Source organism: Culex quinquefasciatus, chromosome 1 (assembly GCF_015732765.1).
Source record: "Culex quinquefasciatus strain JHB chromosome 1, VPISU_Cqui_1.0_pri_paternal, whole genome shotgun sequence".
Taxonomy (NCBI): Eukaryota; Metazoa; Arthropoda; class Insecta; order Diptera; family Culicidae; genus Culex; species Culex quinquefasciatus.
The window spans coordinates 26,085,022-26,109,090 of record NC_051861.1 but is presented as its reverse complement, the minus strand read 5'-3'; the positions used below and the strand labels follow the sequence as shown (position 1 = coordinate 26,109,090).

Below are 24,069 nucleotides of genomic sequence, written 5' to 3'. Positions count from 1 at the left end.
ACCTAAAGAAATTACAACTTGAAGTAAAAGAATTATGGAGCACTGGTGCAATTACAGGTGTTAGAGGGTTAAATGAGAAAAAAAAATAGAAGACATTTTGTAAAATCTTGTTCATTTATCGTATAATTTAAATCATGTTGCATAATAATACAAAAAAAATCATTGAAAAATTACTTTCTATTGTTTGTTCTCAAAAAATGCAAAAATATATTCAAAGCTTGCTTCAAGTATTTGAAAACATTGGGTTGTTTGGAGTAAATAAAACCAACACTTTACCATTTGTTCAAGAGCTGAAACCAGTATTTGTCAAGAAAAACATAATTTCTGCATGTTGTGATTGTGGATTATGCAATATTATGATTGTGGATCATGGATTAATTTTAATCACAATTTTGATAAAACATATTTCTCATCAAAAAATACCAAAATACATTTTCTTTGAGTCGAATGATTTTTTACATGCAGTCAAGCTGCTAATTGATCTTCACACTTATTTTAACCATTAATGTTGTTGTCCTTTACAATTTTGTTGCATAATATTAATTAAAATCAAGATCATAACAATTTTCAATAAATTTAAAATTTCCCGGGAATCCCCGGGATTTTCCGAAAAAATGGCTGAAAATTTCTCGTTTCCCGGAAAATTAGTAACCCTGGGAAATGAGATGCTCTATACGAGCTGCTAAAAAATATTTTCATTCGTCACAAAAAAAAAAAAAACAATTTAACAGCGAAAATTGCAGTCAACGTCAATCCATCACAATCCTGATTCCAGTGCAACCGTAATGGCTTACATAACCTCCTTCGCACATCAAACCACTTCCTCATCAACACACACATGGACGGAATCAAATCCCCAACGTCTCACCTCAACCGGATGCGTTCGTCCGCCCCGGGCACGTCTATAACCGGTGCCATGTAGTTGAAGGCTTCCACCTGGACCGTGTAGGTGGCACTGCTGCACAGTTTGACACTGTTCGGGTCCAGCTCGTACTCGTCGCCTCGGTCACAGGCCTGAATTTCCCCCGGGAGCATGTTCAGAGAAGGAAGATAAAAAAAAAGAGAAGTAGAAATTCAGTCAGTCGAAGATAGGTATATTCCGTTTCAATTACAGAAAGCATAAAAAAGAAAGGAACAGGAAGCTAGTGCAGCATATTCCTAACCTCAATTTGCACCGCCCACGTGCCGTAAAAGCCTTTCAGGTTCCGGCCGGTTCGGAAGTGTGCAGTGTAGTCGTCCCGTTGTTCCACCGTGAACAGTGAGTCAATGGTGGCAGCCGGGTCGTCGCCGTTGATGGTTGACCCCTGGGAACTGTCGTCAGCTGTGGGAAGCAAGTGCCGGAGAAGAAGATTAGAAATGAGAAATGTGCAATGAAAGTTGATTAAAATGCTATCAACTATGTGGATGTGCAGATAAAGGCAAAGGCAAAGGACAATGGCAATGACAGAGGAGACACTCTGGGTCGGGTCTTAGGAAGAATAGTCGGTTACATAGCAGTTGTGAGCTGACGATTGCAGTCTTGTTCCAAGAACCCTTTTACTGGCTAACAAGGTGTGACAGATTGAAACCTATTGAGAATGATTTGTCTGTGCATCATCTGGATCGAAAGTCACAATGTATAAAGGAAATGGTTAGATAAGCAATAATCTGAAGCAATGAATAAATCTGATAAAACCCTTTAAACTGCGTTTTCTTTACGATATGGGTGGATAGACAGCTAGCTCGCGTTATATACAACACTTTAGCTTCTGAAGCGTTTATTTTCGACCGTTTGAACAAGATTGACCGCTTGAACTTGCACATTTTCTCCTATACTCCTATACTGGCCCTGATTGCATAAATGTCCCACATGTATTTTCATCGCTTTTGAGTTATTGATGCTGTTTGGTTCAAACTCGTATCGTCACCATCGTGCTAACTTGTCGTACGTGCATTTTGGGCCAAATTGCCTCACCTTTTGACCTTCACAGATCCCCAAAATTCGATTTCAATCCTGAGCTATTCAACAAAAACCGAAAAAACTCCGTGCATGTTTGTCACTTTACATATGAAAGTAGTTTCAATCTTGTCGTGCTATCTTGTCACTCTATGAAATTTGATGTAAGTGCGACAAAAGGCCAAAGGGATTTCAGGCCAGGAAAGTCAGGATGCGTTTGTCGCACGTACAAGCTAGACTACCGTAAACAGTCGTAATTATAACTCGGGACTCCAGCAACCAACTTCAACCAAACTTTGGGACAATGCACAGAATGGTGAGCCAAACAAAACGTGTTTGTTATTGTTTACATAGCGTGCTCTCGTTTTTGAATATTCAAGGTCAAACATTAAAACGCGTTTTTCTCGGAACGTCAAAATGGCTGGTGCGACAAGATAGCACGACGACGTCGGTATGCTCTTTCAGGAGCACCTACAACATCCATCCAGTACTTTGTTCTAGAAATTAGAGTTTTTTCTTGAAATATTTTGAACTGTCAAACAGTGATCACACAAAAAACTGTGGTAGAAAAGTATCCTTTTTTGTATCATTTTTTGATAGAGCGTCCAATTTCCCGTCCCGGGAAAAAAATTCCCGGGAAATCCCGGGAATTCCCGGAAAAAAATATTTCCCGTTTCCCGGGAAATTTGTAAATTTCCCGGGAATTCCCGAAATGCAAGCGGAGGTATGCATTTTCCTACCTTTCTGCACCATTGTTTTGAAATTATACAAAAAATAATAATTATTAAACTTGATTTATTTTATTCATTGCAATCTACTGTTCATATTGAACTAATTAGTTTGTCTGTAAATTTCATGTTAAGGTTTACTTCAGATAATATTTATTTTTGAATTGAATTTGAATTGACATAATTAAATTTTTCAAAAAGGGTTCTGTGAGACGAATTTGTTTAAAAGTATTCGAGAAATTACAGTTTGAAGTTATAAATTTATGAAGCACGTGAGCTACCAAGGGCGTAAGAGGGTTAAATATAAAAATATCGATTAATTTCAACCACTTCTACACTTAACTTAACTTAACTTAACTTAACTTAACAAAAATCATACCATAAATGAAACCATGAAAAATCGTTAAAAAACAAATGCGTATAATATGGAATCAACCCAAAGAATGCAACCATATTTTCAAAACTCGCTTCATATATTTGAAAACTTTGAGTTGTGGTTTCATGAAATAGTGTTTCAAGTTAAAAAGCGCCAGAAATTAGATTTTTAAGGCAAATTCAATGATTATCTATTTATTCACATGTAGAAAATACTTATTCTGTTAGAAGTTATTTGTCATGATAAACAATATTTCTGCATGATTTTTTTTTTCATTTCAATTTATGGTCACTGAGAAAGCTTTAAAAGCAATTGTATGGTTCCATAGATTTTTACTGTTCAAACAATTTGATTAAAAAATACTACTTCTCAACAAAAAAATCTGTTTTTTTTTTCGATTTGGTACGATTTAAAGACAGCCTAAAAAATTATAAAATTTGTATATTTTCTCAAAGCTGGATGATTTTTTTACAAGCAGTCAAGCAATTAATTGATCCTAATACTTATTTTGATCATTAAAGTTGCTGTTCTATACAAATGTGTTGCAAAATATTGATCAGAAACAGGATCAGAATGATTTTCGTTGAATTTCAAATTTCCCGGGAATTCCCGGGATTTCCCGGGAATTCCCGGGATTTCCCGGGAAATTTGTTGAAAATTTCCCGTTTCCCGGGAATTTTGTAATCCCGGGAAATTGGACGCTCTATTTTTTGACAGTTCGACGCCAACGAATTAACGTCATGATTCGAAATCCTGACACTTAGTAGCATATCATTTTTGTTTTAGCTGGCAAAAATCATGTAATAAGATGAAAATGTAGAAATATCACTAAATATCATAAGCATGTAGTATAAACAGTCAGTTTAAGGAAAATGCATGCAAAATATATATTTTCTAACAATTTTTCATCATAATTTTGAAATTAAAATGACTTGTTGTGCTTCAAATTCCGGACACTGATAAGAGCTGATTCGAATTCCGGACACTTTTGCTTAAAAATTGCACGAATTTGGACTGAAATGTTAGTGAATGGCATTCTTTAGGCCTCAAATATGTTGTTACCATCAATACAATCAATATTCAATACACTCAACCCCCGGTGGTTGGTCACTTTTTCGTTTGACACTTTTTTAGTTTGTACCCCGTTGGTTGGTCAAAGTCAAACTAAAAAGTGACGAACTGTCACTTTTTACACGGCGCTCACGCACACTATCGAAACAAACGTTCAGTAGTGTGTGTGAACTCCGTGTAAGAAGGGTGTCAAACTAAAAAGTGACCCCGTTCGTTTGACAACAGTTGGTGTCAAACCAACGGGGTTTGAGTGTATAACAATTTGCTAGATTTTCAGGAAATAAAAACCATACATTTCTGCTTTGCCTTCCCGGTGCTTCAGACGTCTATGAAATATTTCAGTGAAATGTTTCACTTTTTTGGTAAACTTATAATTTACGTTTATTCAACTGTATTGTCATTAACGTTTGAACGCTGTTAACCAACTTTCAATGAAAGTTGATGTTAGAATTCATCAAATAACACAGTTTTGGCATTTATAATGCGAACTTATATCCTAATAATTGATAAAACAAGATGAGCTGTCCGGGTTTCGAAGCGTCCGGGAATTCGAATCATGACGTTATTTCAAAACAAATTTACCGCGGTAACCAAAATTAAACTAACAACGCAACTTAGGAGGAAATATGAGACATTTCGTGCTTTCCATTTCATTAGGGCACACAACTTTTGTAAACAAGAGTGTATCCCTCTCCCACCTTATGCAAACTGTCATTTGAGTGAAAGGGATACACTACTGTTTACAATAGTTTTGTGCCGTTTTGAAATGATAGCTCCATTTATGCGAACATGGGCAGTATATCGCAATGAAATTATTTTTATTGATTTATTTTTGGTACTGGTTAGAACCTGGGTGCTGGATAGTGGTTCGCAAAACGGCCTCAATTTTGAACTGTCAAAGTGGAACCAATTTACTGTTACCCAAAAGTAGAGAGCAGAGCTGAAAATGTCAGGGGTCCTGACTCGAAAATCGGTGACGCTGACTCGAATTTTTGAGATCCATTCACTAAACCGCAAAACCGTGACATAAACAAACCCGACTCAGTCGTGAGTGCCCTAACTCACTGAGCAGCTGCAATGCGAGGCAGTAGTCGACCAACGCTCATTCGACGTTGCACGCACACACATAAAGAAACAAGTTTTTACACAAAAAGTTGGTATTTATGCGTGGAAATGTAATTTTGAATATAAGTTATGGTTGTTTTAAGTGTTTTGCACAGTCTAGAACCATTCAATTGTTTAAAAATGGTCAAAATAGTGTTTAGAGAGGATTTTACGAGTCAGTCATACGACACGAATTGAGTGAGTGTAGCTCATTTTTTCACGTCTCTCATTCTCCAGCAGCCGACCGGCACGAGTCAGGCGGCAGTGGTTGAACGGACACAGTAGGCTTACAGTCAGATGCTAGCAGTGAACTGACATTTTGGTTTGCTTCATGTGTACGCTGGGTTGGAAACATTTTGCAGGCCTGGTAGAGAGCATTGTTATCGATCAATAAAAATTGTTTTTTTTTTTTGCTGGAATGAAAAATGTATGACTTTTGAGGACCTGGAGTTGAAGTCTGGAGTTTTTTTTTGAAAAGGTCCAATAAACCAAAATCAGTTTTTGCTTTTTGGGTGTTTTTGAAACCGCCTTGAGTCAGGAGTATTGAAAAACACCCAAAATACAAAAACTAAAATTTTGGTTTATTGGACCTTTTCAAAAAAACACCAGAAGTCAAGAAATCTTAAGAAAGTTAAAGGCGAGATCGTCAATTTTATAATTATGAATGGAAATTGTTTATGGAGTCGATGCGGTAGTATTCATCCAGAAGCTGTCTTTATTGTTTGATTCCGTTTAAAAACCTACTGGTTTAGTGAAAATCTTCTCTGCTTGTTGAATCAGTTTCGCTAGAATAAGTGATGTTTATTAGCTGGACCAGGAAGAGCTGCAGGATTCCAAAATCAGCCAAGGAATTTATCTTTGACATCGCAGAATGACACTCTCGCCGCAATTTTTCGTTACCCGTAAAAAAGAAAAACCTCTTCTAACCAATAGAAACTTGAAAACACACAATTTTCCAGCAAAAAAATGACAAAAACTAGACAAAATAAAACACATACTACTGATTATAAAAAAGGTCATATACCAGTAAGAAAAAAGTCATGCTTGTGCTTGAACAGCCTCCTACTTTGTAGATGTAAACAAAGTGGGATCATTCGAAAATGCACGCACACACATAAAGAGAGCATTCTCTTTTCATCACCCAGCTTTTTCATAACAACGAAAGATTTTTGTGGAGTTAAGAAAATCAAGGTTTGTTTCAACGCAAAATCGGCGTTGATTATATTCAACAAAAATTTTGTTGAATCAAACCTCGTACAGGCAGATTCTACAAAATATTTTTCTGCGTGTACACATTTTGTTGGTCTGAGTCTGTTCTAACCGAAACCAACCAGAAAAATCAAATTATTGTGCTCCAACACGGTTAAAACTGCTGTCCCAATTCACCCCATGTGTCCCGATCGACCCCAGTTTACGGTTCATTAATTTACGTCAGTTTGTCTATGATTCCATAAACCTGATTACAAGCAAAACAATGCCAAAGGGCCGTTGTGGGTTTGTAAACAAAGAGTGTGTCCTGCTCACGCTAGAGGATGTTTACATCTGGCATGAAAGGGATACACTCTTTGTTTACAAACCCACAACGGCCCTTTGGCATTGTTTTGCTAGATTTAAAACAACTGGCAAAAATAACCCTTTGCTCAATTTAATTTAACAAACTCGCAATCTCTTTCAGATCAAAAGTGCGAAAGCATAAAAAACTTTGTTAGTGCGGATATTACTCTGTGTCGCTATAAATCTAACACACATGAGAAACGAGAATCGTAGGTCTTCTTTGAAAATTTGACATTCCTTTGAGTACGTACAAAATGCACCGCAAAAAGCTAAAAATCTGCTACTTGCTACCGAGAGCTTGTATTTCGTGTAGATACGCGCTAACAGTATGATCATAGACTCATTACCAAGACCTAACAAAAAAATATTTTTTGCAAACACTTATTTGGAAGTAAATATTGCCGTTTATCACAAAATGCATTCATTTAAATGTAAGATAATCAGTTTTAATTATGTGATGCCAGTTTGTAGTAAGGACCGATCTCTGTAAACTCAAGCTCAGTCTTGCACATGTACAAAATCGTGCTCCCGGAAGTCCAGGAAATGGAGCAAAGAAAAACTTTTTGGCTTTGATAAATCAGAGCTTGAATCGGAGCGAGTTTACGAAGTGTGCTGTACACGTGTACGTTGCGAATCAGCAAATTGAATCCCCCGGTGAATGTCACAGACAATTTGACGATGACAATTTTTGCTGTTAAAGTTACAGCAGAGCTCGCTGGTATTGCCAATGTCGACGTCGACAGTGAATTGCCCCGACGTTTGCGGGCAAGATTTGTCCGCACTTCGGGAACAGAAATCTGGTCCAATGTGCCTCTGTGTCCAGGTATATCAACAAAAGTTTCCAGGGAGTTCGTGCCACCCGGATCGGGCATGACTTGGCTGTGACGAGAAAGCTCGGTCCGACTGTTAGTGGAGAAACCTTACCCATGGTAAAACCATGAATCGTTGACAAAACCGGAAACGAATCGGACAGAACTTGCACGACCATTCATTGTTGTGCGGCAAAATCGTGACTGGATTTTCGCGTAAACTCTCCGTATCCACTTCCGCAGAGGTCTGACAGCAGTCGGAACGATTTGTTGCCAGGAAGAAATGGGTAAAAGCTTGCAAGTGAGCGCACCCGTAGGAACGCAAAATGAATTTAAAGTGTAATTACAGCTGGTGCGATGAATTTTCCATCTTCAATAGCTTTTGAACGAGTTGAAACCATTCAAAATAAAATTCTCACAACCTCGAAAAGCACTTTAGTTTGTCTAGTTGAATAGATTTTAACAGAAACAGTGAGTTTATCGGTTTGATGGAAAGGTACATTTTAAGCGGAATTGTTGTATTATGCAGATCCCTGAATCTGGCAACACGGTTAGGAAACACACCAACACACTCACACACTGACACACTCGTAGAGCACAGACGCCGTTCGGGCAGTTGATAAAAGTACATTGTCGAGTTCAGACCGCTGTTAATAAACGCTAACTTAATCGTACTTTTTAAGTGTTTTAATAACACCAGAACATGGTGTCAGAAGTGCGTGAACTCTGAGAGACATTTCCGGCGTCGTCTATATCGCGGAAAGTGTTGATTTTTTCATAAAAAAGCGAAAAAGTTTTCGCGTCGAAGTTCGCGTCGTTTTTTGGTTTTCGTACCGCCATTTTGTTTTCGCGAAGTGAACATCCTCGTAAAATGGATGCTGACCAGTTGAAGCAGCTGATGGACCATCAGATGAAGATGGTGGAGGAGATGATTAAAGGAATGTCGACGGCGAATGCCCAAATGGTGGCCCTCGCCGTAACCCGAGCCACGGCCGCAGCGAACGTTCCAGCGCAATCATCTCAAGTTCCTCTGCCCTCACCGCTTGTGCTCGAGGGTGACATGGAGGAGAACATGGATTTTTTCGAGAAAAGCTGGAACAATTACGTAAAGGCAACACGGATGGATAAGTGGCCAGCCACCGACGACCAGCAGAAGGTTAGCTTCCTGTTGTCGGTGATCGGTGAGCAAGCGAGGAAGAAATTCTTCAACTTCGAGCTCACGGTAGATCAAAGCGCCACACCACAAAACGCTTTGACCGCGATTCGAGCCAAGGTAACTCCGAAGCGGAATATCATCCTGGACCGGCTTGAGTTCTTTTCCGCGACACAAACGTCACGGGAAACAACGGACGATTTTTTGACCCGACTCAAGACGCTGGCACAAATGTCCAAGCTCGGAGATCAAACCAACAGTCTTGTCACGTACAAACTTGTTACTGCCAACAAATGGCCCCAGATCCGCTCAAAGATGTTGGCCATCCCAGACATAACCCTCGACAAAGCAGTGGACATGTGCCGGGCGGAAGAGATCACCGCAAGGCGCAGCCTGGAGCTGGCGATGTTGCCGCCGGAATCCGACGTAAAGAAGATCGGCAGGAAGAAGGTCCAGTCCAAGGCTAAACAATTTCGGTGCAAATTCTGCGGTGACGCCCATGAGTTCGTGAAAGGTGCTTGTCCGGCCTTCGGCAAAAAGTGCAATCGTTGCAAGGGCCGCAACCATTTCGAGAAGGTGTGCAAGCAGAAGTCCAAGCCAAGCCGAAAGAGCTCGAAGCGCGTGAAGGAGATCAAGGATGACAGCAGCGGGACGGAGGAGTACAGTTCTCACGACGACGCCTCATCGGAGGACAGCGAGGAGGAAGAGTACGAGATCGGAAAAATTTTCGACGACTCCGACCGCGGAGGAAGTGTTTGTGCCGAGCTGGAAGTGAAGTTGAACAAAAAATGGAAGAAAATCGTATGTGAACTAGACACCGGCGCAAACACGAGCCTTGTTGGATATGACTATCTAGTGAAACAAGTGAAAGAAGATAAACCAGTGTTGTTGCCATCAAAGTTGCGACTGCAGAGCTTCGGTGGGAATCCCATCAAAGTTCTGGGTCAAGTGAAAGTGCCAAGCCGTCGAAAAGGACGCAAATACAAAGTAGTGCTGCAAGTGGTTGAAGGAAGCCATCGACCACTGCTCTCGGCCAAGGCCTCGAGAGTGCTGGGATTCGTGCGTTTCTGCAAAGCCGTATCCTTCGGTGGTCCAAACCCGGCTTTCCCCCCTTCGGATTTGCTTAACATCTACCGCGTGGAAGCCCAAAGACTCGCAGACAGCCACAAAGACCTGTTCAACGGCTACGGCAAGTTCGACGGCGAGATTTCGCTGGAGGTTGATGACTCGGTAGCCCCGTCGATCCAGCCGCCACGCCGAGTCCCCATCGCATTACGCGGTAAGATGAAGCACGAGTTGGAAGTCATGGAGCGAGATGGAATCATCACCAAGGAGTCGGCCCACACGGACTGGGTCAGCAACATACTCATCGTGCAGCGCGGTGATCCAAACTCGCCGAGCGTTCGCGTGTGCCTGGACCCAGTGCCGTTGAACAAAGCTCTGAAGAGACCGCACTTGCAGTTCGTCACACTGGATGAAATCCTTCCGGAACTCGGAAAGGCCCGGGTTTTCTCGACGGTTGACGCCAAAAAAGGGTTTTGGCACATCGTGTTGGACGAAAAGAGCAGCAAGCTAACGACATTCTGGACGCCTTTTGGGCGCTATCGCTGGATACGCATGCCCTTTGGCATAGCACCGGCTCCGGAGATATTCCAAATGAAACTTCAAGGAACAATCCAGGGTCTGGACGGCGTCGAATGTATTGCGGACGACATTCTCGTCTATGGGACCGGAAACACGATGGAGGAGGCACTCATCAACCACAACGAACGCCTCAAGAAGCTCTTCCGCAGACTCGAGGAGCACCACGTTAAGCTTAACCGAGAAAAGCTGAAGCTGTGCCAAACGTCCGTTAAGTTCTACGGGCATGTTCTAACCGACCAGGGACTGAAGCCGGACGAGAGCAAGATTTCGACGATTCGCAAGTACCCAACGCCGACCAACAGGAAGGAGGTCCACAGGTTCGTCGGGATGGTGAACTATCTCAGCAAATTTATTCCGAACCTCAGCGCGAATCTCACCAACCTGCGAAAGCTTATCGTCGAATCACAACCCTGGAAGTGGACAAGCGCAGAAGCGGACGAGTTCGATCGTGTGAAGTCGCTGGTTTCAGACATCGGCACGCTCTCTTACTACGACGTGAGCCAGCCGATCACCATCGAATGCGATGCAAGTTGTTTCGGGCTGGGTGCTGCCGTTTACCAAAACAACGGTGTCATCGCCTACGCGTCGCGCACGCTGACGGACACCGAACGGAATTACGCGCAGATTGAGAAGGAGCTGTTGGCGATCCTGTTTGCTTGCATCCGTTTCGACCAACTCATCGTAGGCAACCCGCAAGCAACAGTGAAGACGGACCACAAGCCGCTGATCACCATCTTTAACAAGCCGTTGCTCTCCGCGCCGAAACGACTCCAGCACATGCTGCTGAACCTGCAGCGTTACCGTCTCTCGATTGTCTTTGTCACGGGCAAAGAAAATGTAGTCGCTGATGCACTATCACGCGCCCCGGAACCAAAGGATCGTTTGCAGGAGGAGAATAAGAAGTGGAACATCTACAAGGTGTTCAAGGAACTCGAGAACGTGGAGATGAGTAACTTCCTGAGCGTTTCGGATAGTCGATTGAGCGAGATAATGGAAGAGACCGAGAAAGACCCGTCGATGCAGCAGGTCATCGAATTTGTGCAGCGTGGATGGCCAGCATCTGCCGACCGAGTCTCGGAAAACGTTAAAGTTTATTACGGCTACCGCGAGGAACTTTCCACGCAGAACGGTCTTGTCTTCCGTGGTGACCGCATCCTCGTCCCGCACATTCTCCGTCGCAAGCTGGTGGACAGCTGTCACGTGAGCCACAACGGCGTCGAAGCCACCCTCAAGCTCGCCCGTGCTAACCTCTTCTGGCCGGGAATGAGCTCCCAGATCAAAGAGGTCGTAGCACGCTGCAACGTGTGTGCCAAATTCGCCGCTTCTCAGCAGAATCCGCCCATGAAGAGCCACAGCATTCCGGTCCACCCGTTCCAGATGATATCGATGGACGTATTCTTCGCGGAGTATCAAGGACACAAGCGAAATTTCCTGGTCACGGTGGATCACTACTCCGACTTCTTCGAGGTCGACTTGCTGAAGGACCTTACGCCGCAATCCGTCATTGCGGCCTGTCAGCAAAACTTCGCGCGGCACGGCACACCCCAAAGAGTGTTGACGGACAATGGCACCAACTTCGTCAACCGACAAATGGTGAAATTTGCGAAAGACTGGGATTTTGAACTCGTGACTTCAGCACCACACCACCAGCAGGCGAACGGGAAGTCCGAAGCTGCAGTAAAAATCGCCAAACGCTTGCTGATGAAGGCCAACGAAACAGGGACAGATTTCTGGTACGCGCTGCTCCACTGGAGAAACATCCCCAACAAGATTGGGTCAAGCCCATCTGCGCGATTGTTTTCCCGTGCTACAAGGTGTGGCGTTCCCAGCTCGATCAATAATCTGCTGCCGAAGGTGGTGGAAAGCGTCCCGGAAGCTATCGAGCGGAACAGAAAGAAGATAAAGTTCCAGTACGACAAGAAGGCGCGGGTTTTACCTGAGTTGACGACCGGATCTCCAGTGTTCGTCCAGCTTAATCCGGAAACATCCAAGGTTTGGACTCCTGGTACAATCGCCAACCGGATGAATGATCGCAGCTACTGTGTCGACGTTGCCGGCAAGGAGTACCGGCGCAGCCTCGTCCACATAAAACCACGTCAAGAACATGCAACGACACCCGTCCGGAGCGGAACACCTGTTCCTGAATCGCTGCCGGAAAGTGGATCGAATTCTGCAGCAGCAGACTTTCCTGCGATCACACCGAGTTGTCAAATGGATGAATTTACTGGAGAGAACTCGCCGCCTGCTGCGATGCCGCAATCGCCGCCGCTGATGGTTTCAGCGCCTGCCGCGACAACACGAGGAGCGGTGCGTGGAACGGAGAGCAAGGATAACCACGTGGGCACTCCAGGAATTACACGACCGAGACGAGAGACCAGGATTCCAGCGAAGCTGAAGGATTTTATTTTGCACTAGCGTAACTTTTACTTTTCACTGTGGAGAGGATGTTGTATTATGCAGATCCCTGAATCTGGCAACACGGTTAGGAAACACACCAACACACTCACACACTGACACACTCGTAGAGCACAGACGCCGTTCGGGCAGTTGATAAAAGTACATTGTCGAGTTCAGACCGCTGTTAATAAACGCTAACTTAATCGTACTTTTTAAGTGTTTTAATAACACCAGAACAGGAATGATTTGCCGGACGAAGTGTTGCATGTCACGATGTCACTTTGACTGAATTTAAAAAGGTAAATATTAGGATGTAACAAACATGACTTTTTTGCTGGCATTAAATGGCTTATTCCGGAGGGCGTACTGAGCCCAAATCCCAAATATGAAGTTGATTGGTCTTATCAGGATCTGGTGCTATGCATTTGAATATGAATTGGGATTTAACTCGTGAAAAGAGATTTAAAAAATAGGAACTTTGGCCACAAAAGCGTTTATCCTAAACATCGCTAGATGTCAATTAATCAGGTCCGCGTCGCACGTTGTCAATAATTGAAGATCTTTACCGAGCTCCACCGTGCTCAAAACTTCAATGTTAAATATACTATTGCAAGAAGCCCCAACAATTTACATTATTGAAAAAATCTTTTTCGCGGGTTTAATACCTTTAAATTTTAAATGCAAAGCGCCAGCTCCTGTTAAATCTAACCTTCCTTCAAAAAATAGCATCGTGAGCTACAACCTACCTGCACTGATCTGCAAAATCCTGTAATTAATCTTGGCATTTGGTGTCTCCCGATCGTCCCGATCGGTAGCTTCGAAGACATCCACGATCGCAACCCCTTCGGCGGTATTCTCGGACAGCTTCAGTTCACCGTGCACCGGAAGTTCTGGCCTGTTGTCGTTGACGTCCAACAGCACCAGCGTAAACGTCGTGTCGTCCGAATTTCGTCGACCCGAGCTGTTTGGGTTGTCGATCGCAATCACCTTGATCTGATGCTGGGCGGGACCTGCGTCACGATCTAGCTTCTCCCCGTTGGGCCGTACTCGAACTAAAGCGATATTGATCATTCGATCGTCTACCTTTTCTTGCTCTCGAACTATGTCAAAGTAGCGTTGCAGCTCTGGATAAGTCCGTAAATCAAGCTCAAAAGCCGCAGTGTGGAACGGTTCGTCACGGTCAAGATCTTTCGCTCTCAACCGCTGGATCTCGGTTTCAACCGGAGGTTTCTCCAAAATTCGAATAATTTGATCATCGGGTACACTAAACAGAGGATTTTGGTTGTTGGTGTCGGTGATTTTGACCGAGACTTGCCCACTTGCTGTGAATTCGCCATCGGTTATGGTGATGTCAAGCGGGATGTCCGCCGTGATCGGATCGTCGCAGTTGATTGGATTGGTTTCGGTTGCGTTCACCGACAAAAGTCCGGTAAGTGGGTCGATCGATATCCACCCTGCATGATTGGGGTTGGTAGCCCTGAAGAAAACGAAAAAAAAAAATCTACCACTGCTGAAAAGACTGACCATCTGACAGTTACCTCAGTGAGTACGTAATTTGATTGTACAATGGTCCATCCTTATCGATTGCGGCGATCGACCCAACGATCGAACCTGCTGTAGCCTCTTCCAGCACGAAGCGCTCGTCAGTGAGCGTGCTGTCAACGAATTCTGGAGCATTATCATTCACGTCATCAATCTGGATGACCAGCAGCGTTTCGGTATCACCGGGAGGAATCTCCTGCTTCATATCCACTAGCTTGATGTTCAAGAACAGTGTTTCATACGCTTCGTAGTCAAGCTTTTGGTTAATCGTGGCCTGATCATAGTCCGGATTTACCACCAGTTTCCCCACGACATGGTTTGGATTTGTCCGATCTACTTGAAAGACTAGACAACCCTCAAAGATCGTGAATGAGACAGTCGCTCCGGTTTTAACCGCGTAACTTTTTTCCCAGTCTATGCTGAACACCAGTTCAGCGCTAGAGTCCGGGTCGGTACCGATTATGGTTGCGTCTTCCCCAGCAATGCTGGCCACAGTTCCGGGTGCGGAGTTTTCTTCGATATGTATACTTCCACGAGGCTAGAAAAGACACAGATTGATCATTTGTTCTACTAACAGTTCTAACGATCATACCAACACTATTGATGGTGGTTTGTTATTGACGTCTAGCACGGTGATAATTAGTTGTGCAAACACATGATGAATTTGTTCGTTCTTCTCGGTTTGCAACGTATCGGAAGCTTGCAGCTGCACTACCACCTCGCTGGCGATATCCCAGTCGAACACATCGTTCCGGTTGGTGCTGATAAGAAAGCTGTACTGCTTGTCCACCGTACTTTCAAGCTTGGTTACGTTCAGATCTCGTCGAATATTGCTGAGAATTTCAAGTTCAACGCTGTCCTCGATGTCACGATCCGTCACGTGAACCGTCACCAGTTGATACCCTTCTTCGACAGTTTCCCTGCAGCTTATCCTGTAGGTATCTAGCTCGAACTGCGGAACCTCGTCGTTCCAGTTGAGCAGCTCGATGTTCAGCACCTGCACGGTCGTGTGCACCTCCTCCTTGGCAGTGACGAGCAGGTCGAACTGTTGACGAGCAAGTACTTCGTAGTCAAGTTCCGCGGGATTCACCACGGTTAACGTGAAGTTGACCCGCTGGTATCCACTTCGGGGAGTAATGCTGAACGAGCTGACGTCCTCCAGCAGCTCGTTAGAGACCCGTTCCTGCAGGCCCACGCTGTAGGTTGCGTGGGGACCCTAACATAAGAAAATAGTTATCAAACCTATCACTTTAGGCTACAGGCATTGAAGAGACTTACCAGATCGAGGTCGTCGATCGTGAACTGTTCAAAGTCCAGCTCCATCGGGGTGTTCTCCCAGAACTTCAGTTGGGTCGGTTCAACGGAGAAAACGGGTGGGCTATCGTTCAAATCGTTCAAGATGATAGCTCCAACATTGCTCTCGTTGAATTCGCGGTTGTGGCACTTGTAGGCCCAAATCTAACACAAACATATGGCAGTTTTATTAAGTGGCATTGGTCGCAAGACAAACCTTACCGTGAATTGATAGAACTCGTTCTGCTCGTGATCTCGATTGATCGGTTTTACATTCAGTTCGCCCGTCTCCCTACCAATACTGAAATATTCCGCATCTGCAAAAAAGGTTTGTTACGGACCAATCTATAGACAAATCAACCTAAAACTTACACTTTTCCTGTTCGGTCACTATTTCGTAACATATTGGTCTACCAAGGCCAGTGTCACCGTCGATAGCTTGCACAATCGTTGAGTACGGCGATTTTTCATCTATGCGCTGCGTCGTGAACGGTCTTGTGAATACAGGATCGCGGCTTTCAACGTTAATCACCTGAACCACTATGTTCTGGGTGGCTGTGTGCGTTCGATTTAGGTCGTAGACCGTAACCAGGAAGCTGTACACGGCATTCTGCGTGTAGTCAAGCTTTTTGAGAACTCTAAAATTGTGAAAAATAGATTAAATCTGACAGCTTGCCTAAATCGATAAAGAACACTAACTTCAGTTTAAACTTCTTGTTGTAGTTGTCACCTCCACTAACCACTTCTTCAAACTTGAACAGTTCCGCGTTAGTTTCGGGTAGGTCAAACCCCACCGCGTTGGTGTCATTCCCCAGAATTCCATTTGTGACGAAACCATCCGCGTGAAACACTGTGTACTCACAGTTGGACAAGTAGTTCTCCAAACCTTCATCCACGGAACAGGGACCGGCACTAGACATAACAGGCACGTTGTCCAGGATGTTGATAAGATCGATTGCTAAAAAGATCTGGGAATTTCCGACTGATAAGTACACCATAGATGTCCGGTGGGCCGCGACCTCGTAATTCATTTTGTTGTTGATCACAATGAAGTGCTTGCCACCTTCAAGATGAAGCACAGCACCAGTTTGACCGGAGTTAGTGATTTTGATGTCCGCTTCTGGTCCATGATAATTGAGTTCGACCAGTTTGAAGGGCACGACCATTTCTTCCCACATAGAGACGCGTAATTCCGTGGAAAGAGGATCGTAGCCTAGAAAGGAAACTTTTTCTGCATCCACAGGGATTGCGTATGGTTGCTGCCATGTTCCCGGAGGGTCTTGAGCAAAGACGAGAGACGGAAGCAGGAGTAGAAGTAGCCACTGAAAAGAGAGTTATTTAAATCCGTATTACTCAAACTAGAGACATTTACCCTAAATTACTGTTTTCTGTCGTCTAATGCAACCGAAAACAAGCCCAATTTTCAAGTACTGTTGTGGTCAACCAATTAAACGTGATAAGATAAGTTCCTGCAGGTCGAACATCAAAGCAATGACAGCCTTTTCATCGAACCCCCGTTGTAACCACAAATGGCCAACGCTTGTCGTCCTCGTCGGCAGATAATGATGGTGTGCTTAGCGAAAGTGTTGGTCTGGGTGTAATTTTGTCCTGATTACAAGCCCAGATCCGTGCTACTTCTGACGGCGGACATTAGTCAGCCGTCCGGGAATGTCTTGTTTGTAGCGAATGATTGGCATCCGGCCATGAGTGGTGGTTGCGCGCTGATTGAGGACGTACCTCAATTGAGAGGGTTATCGATTGGTGTGTGAGTTTCTCTGATGAAGGAATTAAATTTACTCACGAACAGAAGACGCATGGTTTACAATAGTAAAATGCAATTTCATCACGACTTTCTCATTGATGCATGGAGTGCAGGGCAGCATAGGATGCAACAATAATGTTGTCTGCATTCGGCAGCTACAACATTTTTTTGTAACCTTTTCGGGCTTTAAACAACGCTCAAAAAGTTGGGAACGATTGGTTTTGCCGTTACTTTGGGTTATGAAACTAAATTTTATATAAAAAACTTATTTTGCTGATTTTTTTGCTTTTTTAAGAAGCGTTTTGTAGTCATCTGCAAAGCAAGCCCGACTAGAAATTTGCAAAAAATATTCTCATGAAAAAGTGTTGAGAAACAAAATAATCAGGGCCTCATTTTAAGGATCTTTATTTTTTTAAAGTTTTAACGTTTATCGATCAAAATAAAAAAAAATCACAAAACTTTGTTCTCCTAAAAAATGGGTTCAAGCTACTGTGAATTAAGGTGTCATTAATTAGTTTTGAATTCATTCTGGAGAAAACCTGAATCATCGCTACTATAAGTTGTCTGAATCCTCTCTACAAAAATCAGGAAGGCAACTGCCGAACTCAATATTAAGCTGATCAATTTGGGTCAGGCCATTTTTTTTTGTTAAGAAAAATTATTAGTTTTTTGTTTTATTAAAAAAATGGTGAAATTTTATCAAAACTAAACATTTCTGCTGAACATAAATGATTAATCATTCGACCCCATAATCAAAAGGTAGCTAGCTTCAAATCCATTCAAACCATTGGTACCAAAAAATAAAAAAAAATATAAAAGTTGAAATTACAAGCCTAGGTTTCAACATATGGGGGAAAAAATTGTTTGAAAATGCATTTTACAGGCGTACAGTTGCTTTGCAATCATGAGTTTTAAAATATATTTTATAATAATATTTTTTTTATTGACGGAATTTTCTTTAAAAAAAAAACTTTTTGTGGGACTGTACATTGGTATTTCATGAAAAATTTAAATGTTTTCAAAGGAGTTCAAGCCTGCTAAATATGATTATAAACGCGGGAAATGCATTTTTACTGGTTTTCAGTTGATTAAACTTTAAAATATAAAAAAATATTAAATTTATTTTTTTTGCCCCTGATTTATTTTTTTTTGTCCCCTGATTATTCAGGCCAACTTTGAAGGGGGTGGAGGGGGGGCAAATAAACTTTGAAAAATATTTTGTGATAAGGGAAAGTGGGGCAAGTGTAACAAGCTAAGGAAAAGCTCGTTATAACCCATTAAAAACGTAAAAAAATCTGTCGGATTTTTTATAATCATCTTATTCCAGGTCGTGACTAGGAAAATTTGATAAGACAATTTAAAAAAAAAATCCTGTTTTTTATGTAAAAATCGGTTTTGAAGTTTTTGATTTTCCGTACGTTCTAATCAACTAGTGGGGCAAAACGAACAACCCGTTGGGGCAAGAGAAACAATTCATGAAACAACATGTTAATTTGCTAACAATTGAATTGTTATCACTTAGATACATGAGATCAGTATGTATTTAACACGTTTCTTTCATCTTTAGATTAAATAATAATATTTTACTAAAAATTTGATCGTTTTTACGAAAAAAAAATATTACTTAGATGATAAATAGTAAATTTTCATAATATTACTATATTATGTATGGACCATTTTTTTAAACAATTGATTATCAGTTTTTAAGTACTTTTATGTATTTATTTCCAATTTATGACACATTTTATGTTGATGCAGCAATTCGTATTTTTTCCGTGCTAAAATTTTTTAGTGAAAATCCATATGATACACTTGCCCCACCTGAACAAGATTTTTTAAAAGCTCTCAACAAAAATAACCAAAAGTTAAATCATACTTTATAATAAATGCAAGTCATTGGTAGGGACACTACTGATCTATATTGATCCGTTCCTTTGCCGTATGGGGCACCACAATTCGGTGACTAAGTGGCGGTTATTTGTCCATATAAGCCACTCAATAGGATGAACTATTCCAATGAACGAATGAACACGTGAGAGGACTATACTCTCGCAAAATATCACTTTCCTCACGTTTCTTTTCGTGAGGACTATCCCCTCGTTCTTTAACTTTGGGTGTACAGTACTTTTTGATTGCAAATTTTATTTTACATCGAAAAATGAAGTTAAAAAATTTTTGCGACCAAAATTTCGATTTTTTGAAAAAATCAGTATTGATTAAAAAATTCATAACTCGTTCAATGATTTTTTGCACAACCTGGAAATTTCTGAACAGTTGTCATTTTATGTCCTCTAAAACATATCAAAAAATTAAAAAATTAAAAATACACTCAGAACCACTAGCGTGCACAGGGTGGGGCAACATGGGGCAACTGCCCCACCATCCTCAGAAATTTGTTCTACATTTGGTCAGGGGGCGTCCACAAATGACGTATTTTTCAAAACGTGCATATTATTGCCCCAACTTCCTCAAAGAGCTGGGCACGCTAGTGCTCAGAACTGAGCATCGGCATACGAGAGAATAAAGAGCACGATTCGGTAGTAAAATGGTACTGTGTGCGGACTGAGAGGATAAATCCCGAAATTACCGAGAGTACTTTACACATGGGTTCATCTTCAAAAAAAGTTCATCTATAAAAAAAAGTACCGGTCCGAGACTCGAACCCAAGACCTTCGGCATATTGAACCGTGCCTTTGCCGTATGGGCCACCATGGTTCGGTGACAAAGTGGCGGTCATGTGTCCATATAAGCCACTCAATAGGATGAACTGTTCCAATGAACGAATGAACCCGCGAGAGTACTATACTCTCGCAAAATAGCACTTTCCTCACGTTTCTTTTCGTGAGGACTATCCCCTCGTTCTTTAACTTTGAGTGTAGGTAAAAAAGCGTTTTGATAAAATGAGCCTTAAAACGAACCCTAAACCCTTATTTTGCTCTTTCCAAATATTATAAGATAACAAAGGTTTTGAAAAAAACTTCATTAAATCTTATGCCCCGTGGCGTTTACGTCGTTTTGGCGGTTATGTGGTAGTAGAATCAGCTAATTGCATTGCTAACAACAATTCATCATACTGGAAATAATCAAAATTGTAAAAATTATGGCCGTACGAGCGATTGTACCTCTTGCGCCATATGGTCGTCTTGCCCCAAATTCCCCTAAATGCTGACAAAAGTTGATTTGTTTTGGATTTTATTACAATTTTACATAAAATCCCAAAATACGACCAAAAATCGATTTTTGATTTTTGTTTTTCAGCGTTTACAGATGCTAGATCTCTTCTTTCGAATGCAACCTGGGGCTTAAAATTTTGAGATATTTGAGTTTTAAGTTTGCACCTTTTTTCACTTAAATGGATGTAACTTTTGACCCCCACATTTACTTGACAAAAATTAAAAATGTTCATTTTTCAGAGCTTTGAAAATGCCTCGATTTTTGAGGGTTTGCTAAGATGATTTCTCACGTAAAATGATTCTCGCGTAGATTGCGGAATAAAATATTGGTGTCTTCGACAAAGTTTCTTGGATTGGCGAGCTCACAACTTTCGGCAAGACAAAACAAAAATCCCAAATATATTTCTAAAAGATAGATATTTAAAATTTCCCTAATCGTGAATCACCCTGATTTTGAACCAAATCAATTGTTGCCTTTTGCTATCAAAACTCCAAAACTACGCCATTTTTCGGATAATCCATTTTACACTTCATTTAGAGATCTAACTGTGCATTGGATTGTAAAATTAAGCTTATTGTTATGATAAAATTGCTCACAACGATAAAGCTTATTTTCCTGGGTACAATGACGCTTTGTACAACCGCAAAGGATTGAAAATGGATTTTTAAATCATTTTTTGAGCAAAAACATTCGCAGCTCTGTTGGACAGAAAAGGTTCTACTTGACTGCTGGCCCCAAGGGAACTATGGTTGATCCATCGAAAAAAATGTTAACTTGTCTATGTATTTTTTTTTTGCATTACAATGAAAAAAAGTGATCATAAATGGTTTTTAATCGTGTTTTTTTCGTTGTACTTACTAATTTTCATAGAGCTTTAGGACCCTATTAAGGCAGATGGATCAACCATGATCCCCTTGGAACGAGTTGTCAAGTGTAATGGTTTCTGTCAAGACGGGCCGCGAAGTTATTTTTTTAAATTGGACTAAGTTATATTTAAAATCCTTTGCGGTCGTACGAAGTTGCATTGCATGCAGAAAAAAAAATAATTGCTGATAAGTTAATTTGTGGTGCAACCTGCATATTTTTCGATTTAATAATTATTTTGATTGTTTTTGTGCGGTGAATTGCTATCAACAATCAACAATCGAAACTGTTGATTATTAAAAGAAGCTTCACTTTCGGCTCACGTTGACGCATCGACAACAAAAAACAAGCCCTGATAACCGATAAACTGTCAATATTCATTCAATGCAGATGACTCACGCCCGTCTGTTTGCGAATAATCTTATCGGCGTGACCATTTCCGCCGACGAGTGTAATCTGATCCGGGTGAATTCGATGTGATCTGTGGGCGCATATTCAACAAAAGCCGTCAACGCTCTACAGTTTTAATTATTTACAAAATTTGGGCAACAAATGTCCCGGTGACCCGGAACTAACAGCAAAGTCAACACGCAGCTCTCCTCTTACCGTCATCCGTTTCCGCCAGCACCGTTGTGGAGCTTCATTCATGATTTTTCATCCGTTAATTGAAATTTTGTGGCAGCTTTTCACCAATGTGCGAGATTTTAGCAATCCTTTTAGCAGTTGGTGATGCAGAATAGTGCATTCACACTTTACGGCTGGAACGATTTCGTTTGTTCACTGGGACCTCTTTTGGGTTTATAATTGCACTTCAAACTGGTTTTTGTAGCCTGGTTTGGTGTGTGGTGAAATCCTCCACTTGTTTGCAATGCCTTTTTGGATGTTTGGTTATGCTGTAAACATATTTTACGGGTCAAATTTTACACGAACTTGGACATTGAGTTCAATATTTGTTTCAAGTGAAATCAATGTTGCTTATTGAATTGAACAGTGTGATAAAATAAAAAATAAAGTGCATTAACACTATGATAGTCTCTGCTCTAGCCGAGATCGAGGGCCTTACAATAAAAATTTAAATTACATTTCACACTAGTTCTGCCGTTTTGCAATAATTAGTTTTTAAAGAGGTAAGATGTGGCAAAAAAAAATATTGCGGTAAAATACAGCTGGGAATTTTTTTCCAGCCTGTAACACTCAAAATTGAACTGTTATTTTCCTTGTTAAAATCGATCATTTTCTGATTTCCGAAATAAAAGGGACTTCTTTTTTTACACCTTGCTACATTTCAGTCACGAAGAACGACACTTTTTTCCTCTGCAGTTCTGAGATGTCTAATGATCGTCAACAATGTAAAAAGCATGAAAAACTACTATTGCTAAGAGAAATAAAAGATTTATGGAAATATCGTGAGCTCAGTATTCTTTGCACTGTAATTTAAGATGTTCTTCTTATTATGTTAATTCTTAAATAACTGATTAATTTTTCTTCAGGTTTTTCGTGCTTAAACTTTTCCATCTGATTGCACTATTATTCATTTTCTCGACCTTAATACTGATCGAATGCACTTTTCCCCACCACCCCCACTGACTTTTCAACAATCGATCAAAACGAATAAAAAAAACTAAGAATTTCAATTCGACGAACCGCTCTGCATACCGAACCTGCCAAAGTTTAATGCGCTATTGATGCAAAATGAGCTGGCGAGCCAATTTGGCTGAGTGTTCAATACGACGGCGATGATTCGCTATCGAACGTGAAGGATCTGGGCCTGATAAGGAAGAAAAAAAATGGAAAGAGATGGGAAACGGTGCCCTCCTCCATCCAGCGTCGATTGGTTTGATAAAACGGGCTTCGATTGGGCACTTGAAATTAGCTCGCTAGGGATGGTCAAATCAAACTGAGAATTCGTAGAATATCGGTGAGTTAACATCATCCGACTTTTACTGATGAGTTCCCAGCGTCCGTCAGCTTGCCGTGACTCAGTCGGTTTCCTGAGACCGCATGAGCACCCCTGAGTTCCACATCTTTTCTGCCAATGTGTATGTGTGTGTCTGTGCACTGATTGCCTTCTGTCAAATGATAAGATAACATGCCGCTGCCGGAGCTGCCATATGATGAGTGGCAAATAACAGCCGCGTGCACGCACAGAGTGGCACTTGGAGTACGAGAAGAAATTTTCGCCCGGAACATGGTACCGTTCTTCGATAAGGCTGGTGGGATGACGACGTTAACATGACTGAATGGTGATAATTAGAGCGATGATTCGCTGACATCCCTTCCCAGATTAAGGCGATTGAGGTTAGATCAAACTGATGAAATTGGACAACTTGATTGGGAAGATGAAAAGGATTAGTGTTTCGGTTGTCAGTGTCAGTTTCAGGTGTTGAAGTGTGGACAGGACGTTATCGGATCGAGTGTCACTAACAATTTTTAATTAAGATTTAAAAAAATGCAAAAAAAATATGATTAAAACTTGTACAATGGATTGATAACTATTTATAATACATTTTATAACGTTTATTGTTACATTTTTGATCAAAAAGGTCAGTTCTAGACTTTTATCAAATTTAAAATTTTCATAAATTCATTGATATTTTACAAATTTAAGGTAGGAACATAATAATGTGTACTTGCTTCAAAATGTTGAATGTTGGGCTTAAAT

At 41.5% G+C, this 24,069-nt stretch overlaps 1 protein-coding gene across 4 annotated transcripts in view; it reads right to left on the bottom strand.

Moving 5' to 3' along the window:
• The window catches only part of LOC6047620 (cadherin-23), a 42,762-nt gene extending 19,647 nt beyond the window's left edge, over positions 1-23,115 (bottom strand). Inside the window, exons 1-11 of one of the 4 annotated variants that reach the window (XM_038250051.1) lie at positions 23,064-23,115; positions 22,014-22,300; positions 16,307-16,929; positions 15,980-16,245; positions 15,830-15,924; positions 15,593-15,772; positions 14,907-15,530; positions 14,311-14,852; positions 13,519-14,249; positions 1,164-1,321; positions 869-1,014 (exon numbers count right to left, since the gene is read on the bottom strand). In XM_038250051.1, the coding sequence (XP_038105979.1) occupies positions 869-1,014; positions 1,164-1,321; positions 13,519-14,249; positions 14,311-14,852; positions 14,907-15,530; positions 15,593-15,772; positions 15,830-15,924; positions 15,980-16,245; positions 16,307-16,929; positions 22,014-22,055 (3,407 nt within the window). In that variant the 5' untranslated portion in view covers positions 22,056-22,300; positions 23,064-23,115. Of the gene's footprint in view, positions 1-868; positions 1,015-1,163; positions 1,322-13,518; positions 14,250-14,310; positions 14,853-14,906; positions 15,531-15,592; positions 15,773-15,829; positions 15,925-15,979; positions 16,246-16,306; positions 16,930-22,013; positions 22,301-22,879; positions 22,901-22,951 lie in introns of those variants that run through there. The other 3 variants (XM_038250049.1, XM_038250050.1, XM_038250052.1) reach the window with 3 other exon arrangements.
• Between the last annotated feature and the right edge of the window lie 954 nt (positions 23,116-24,069).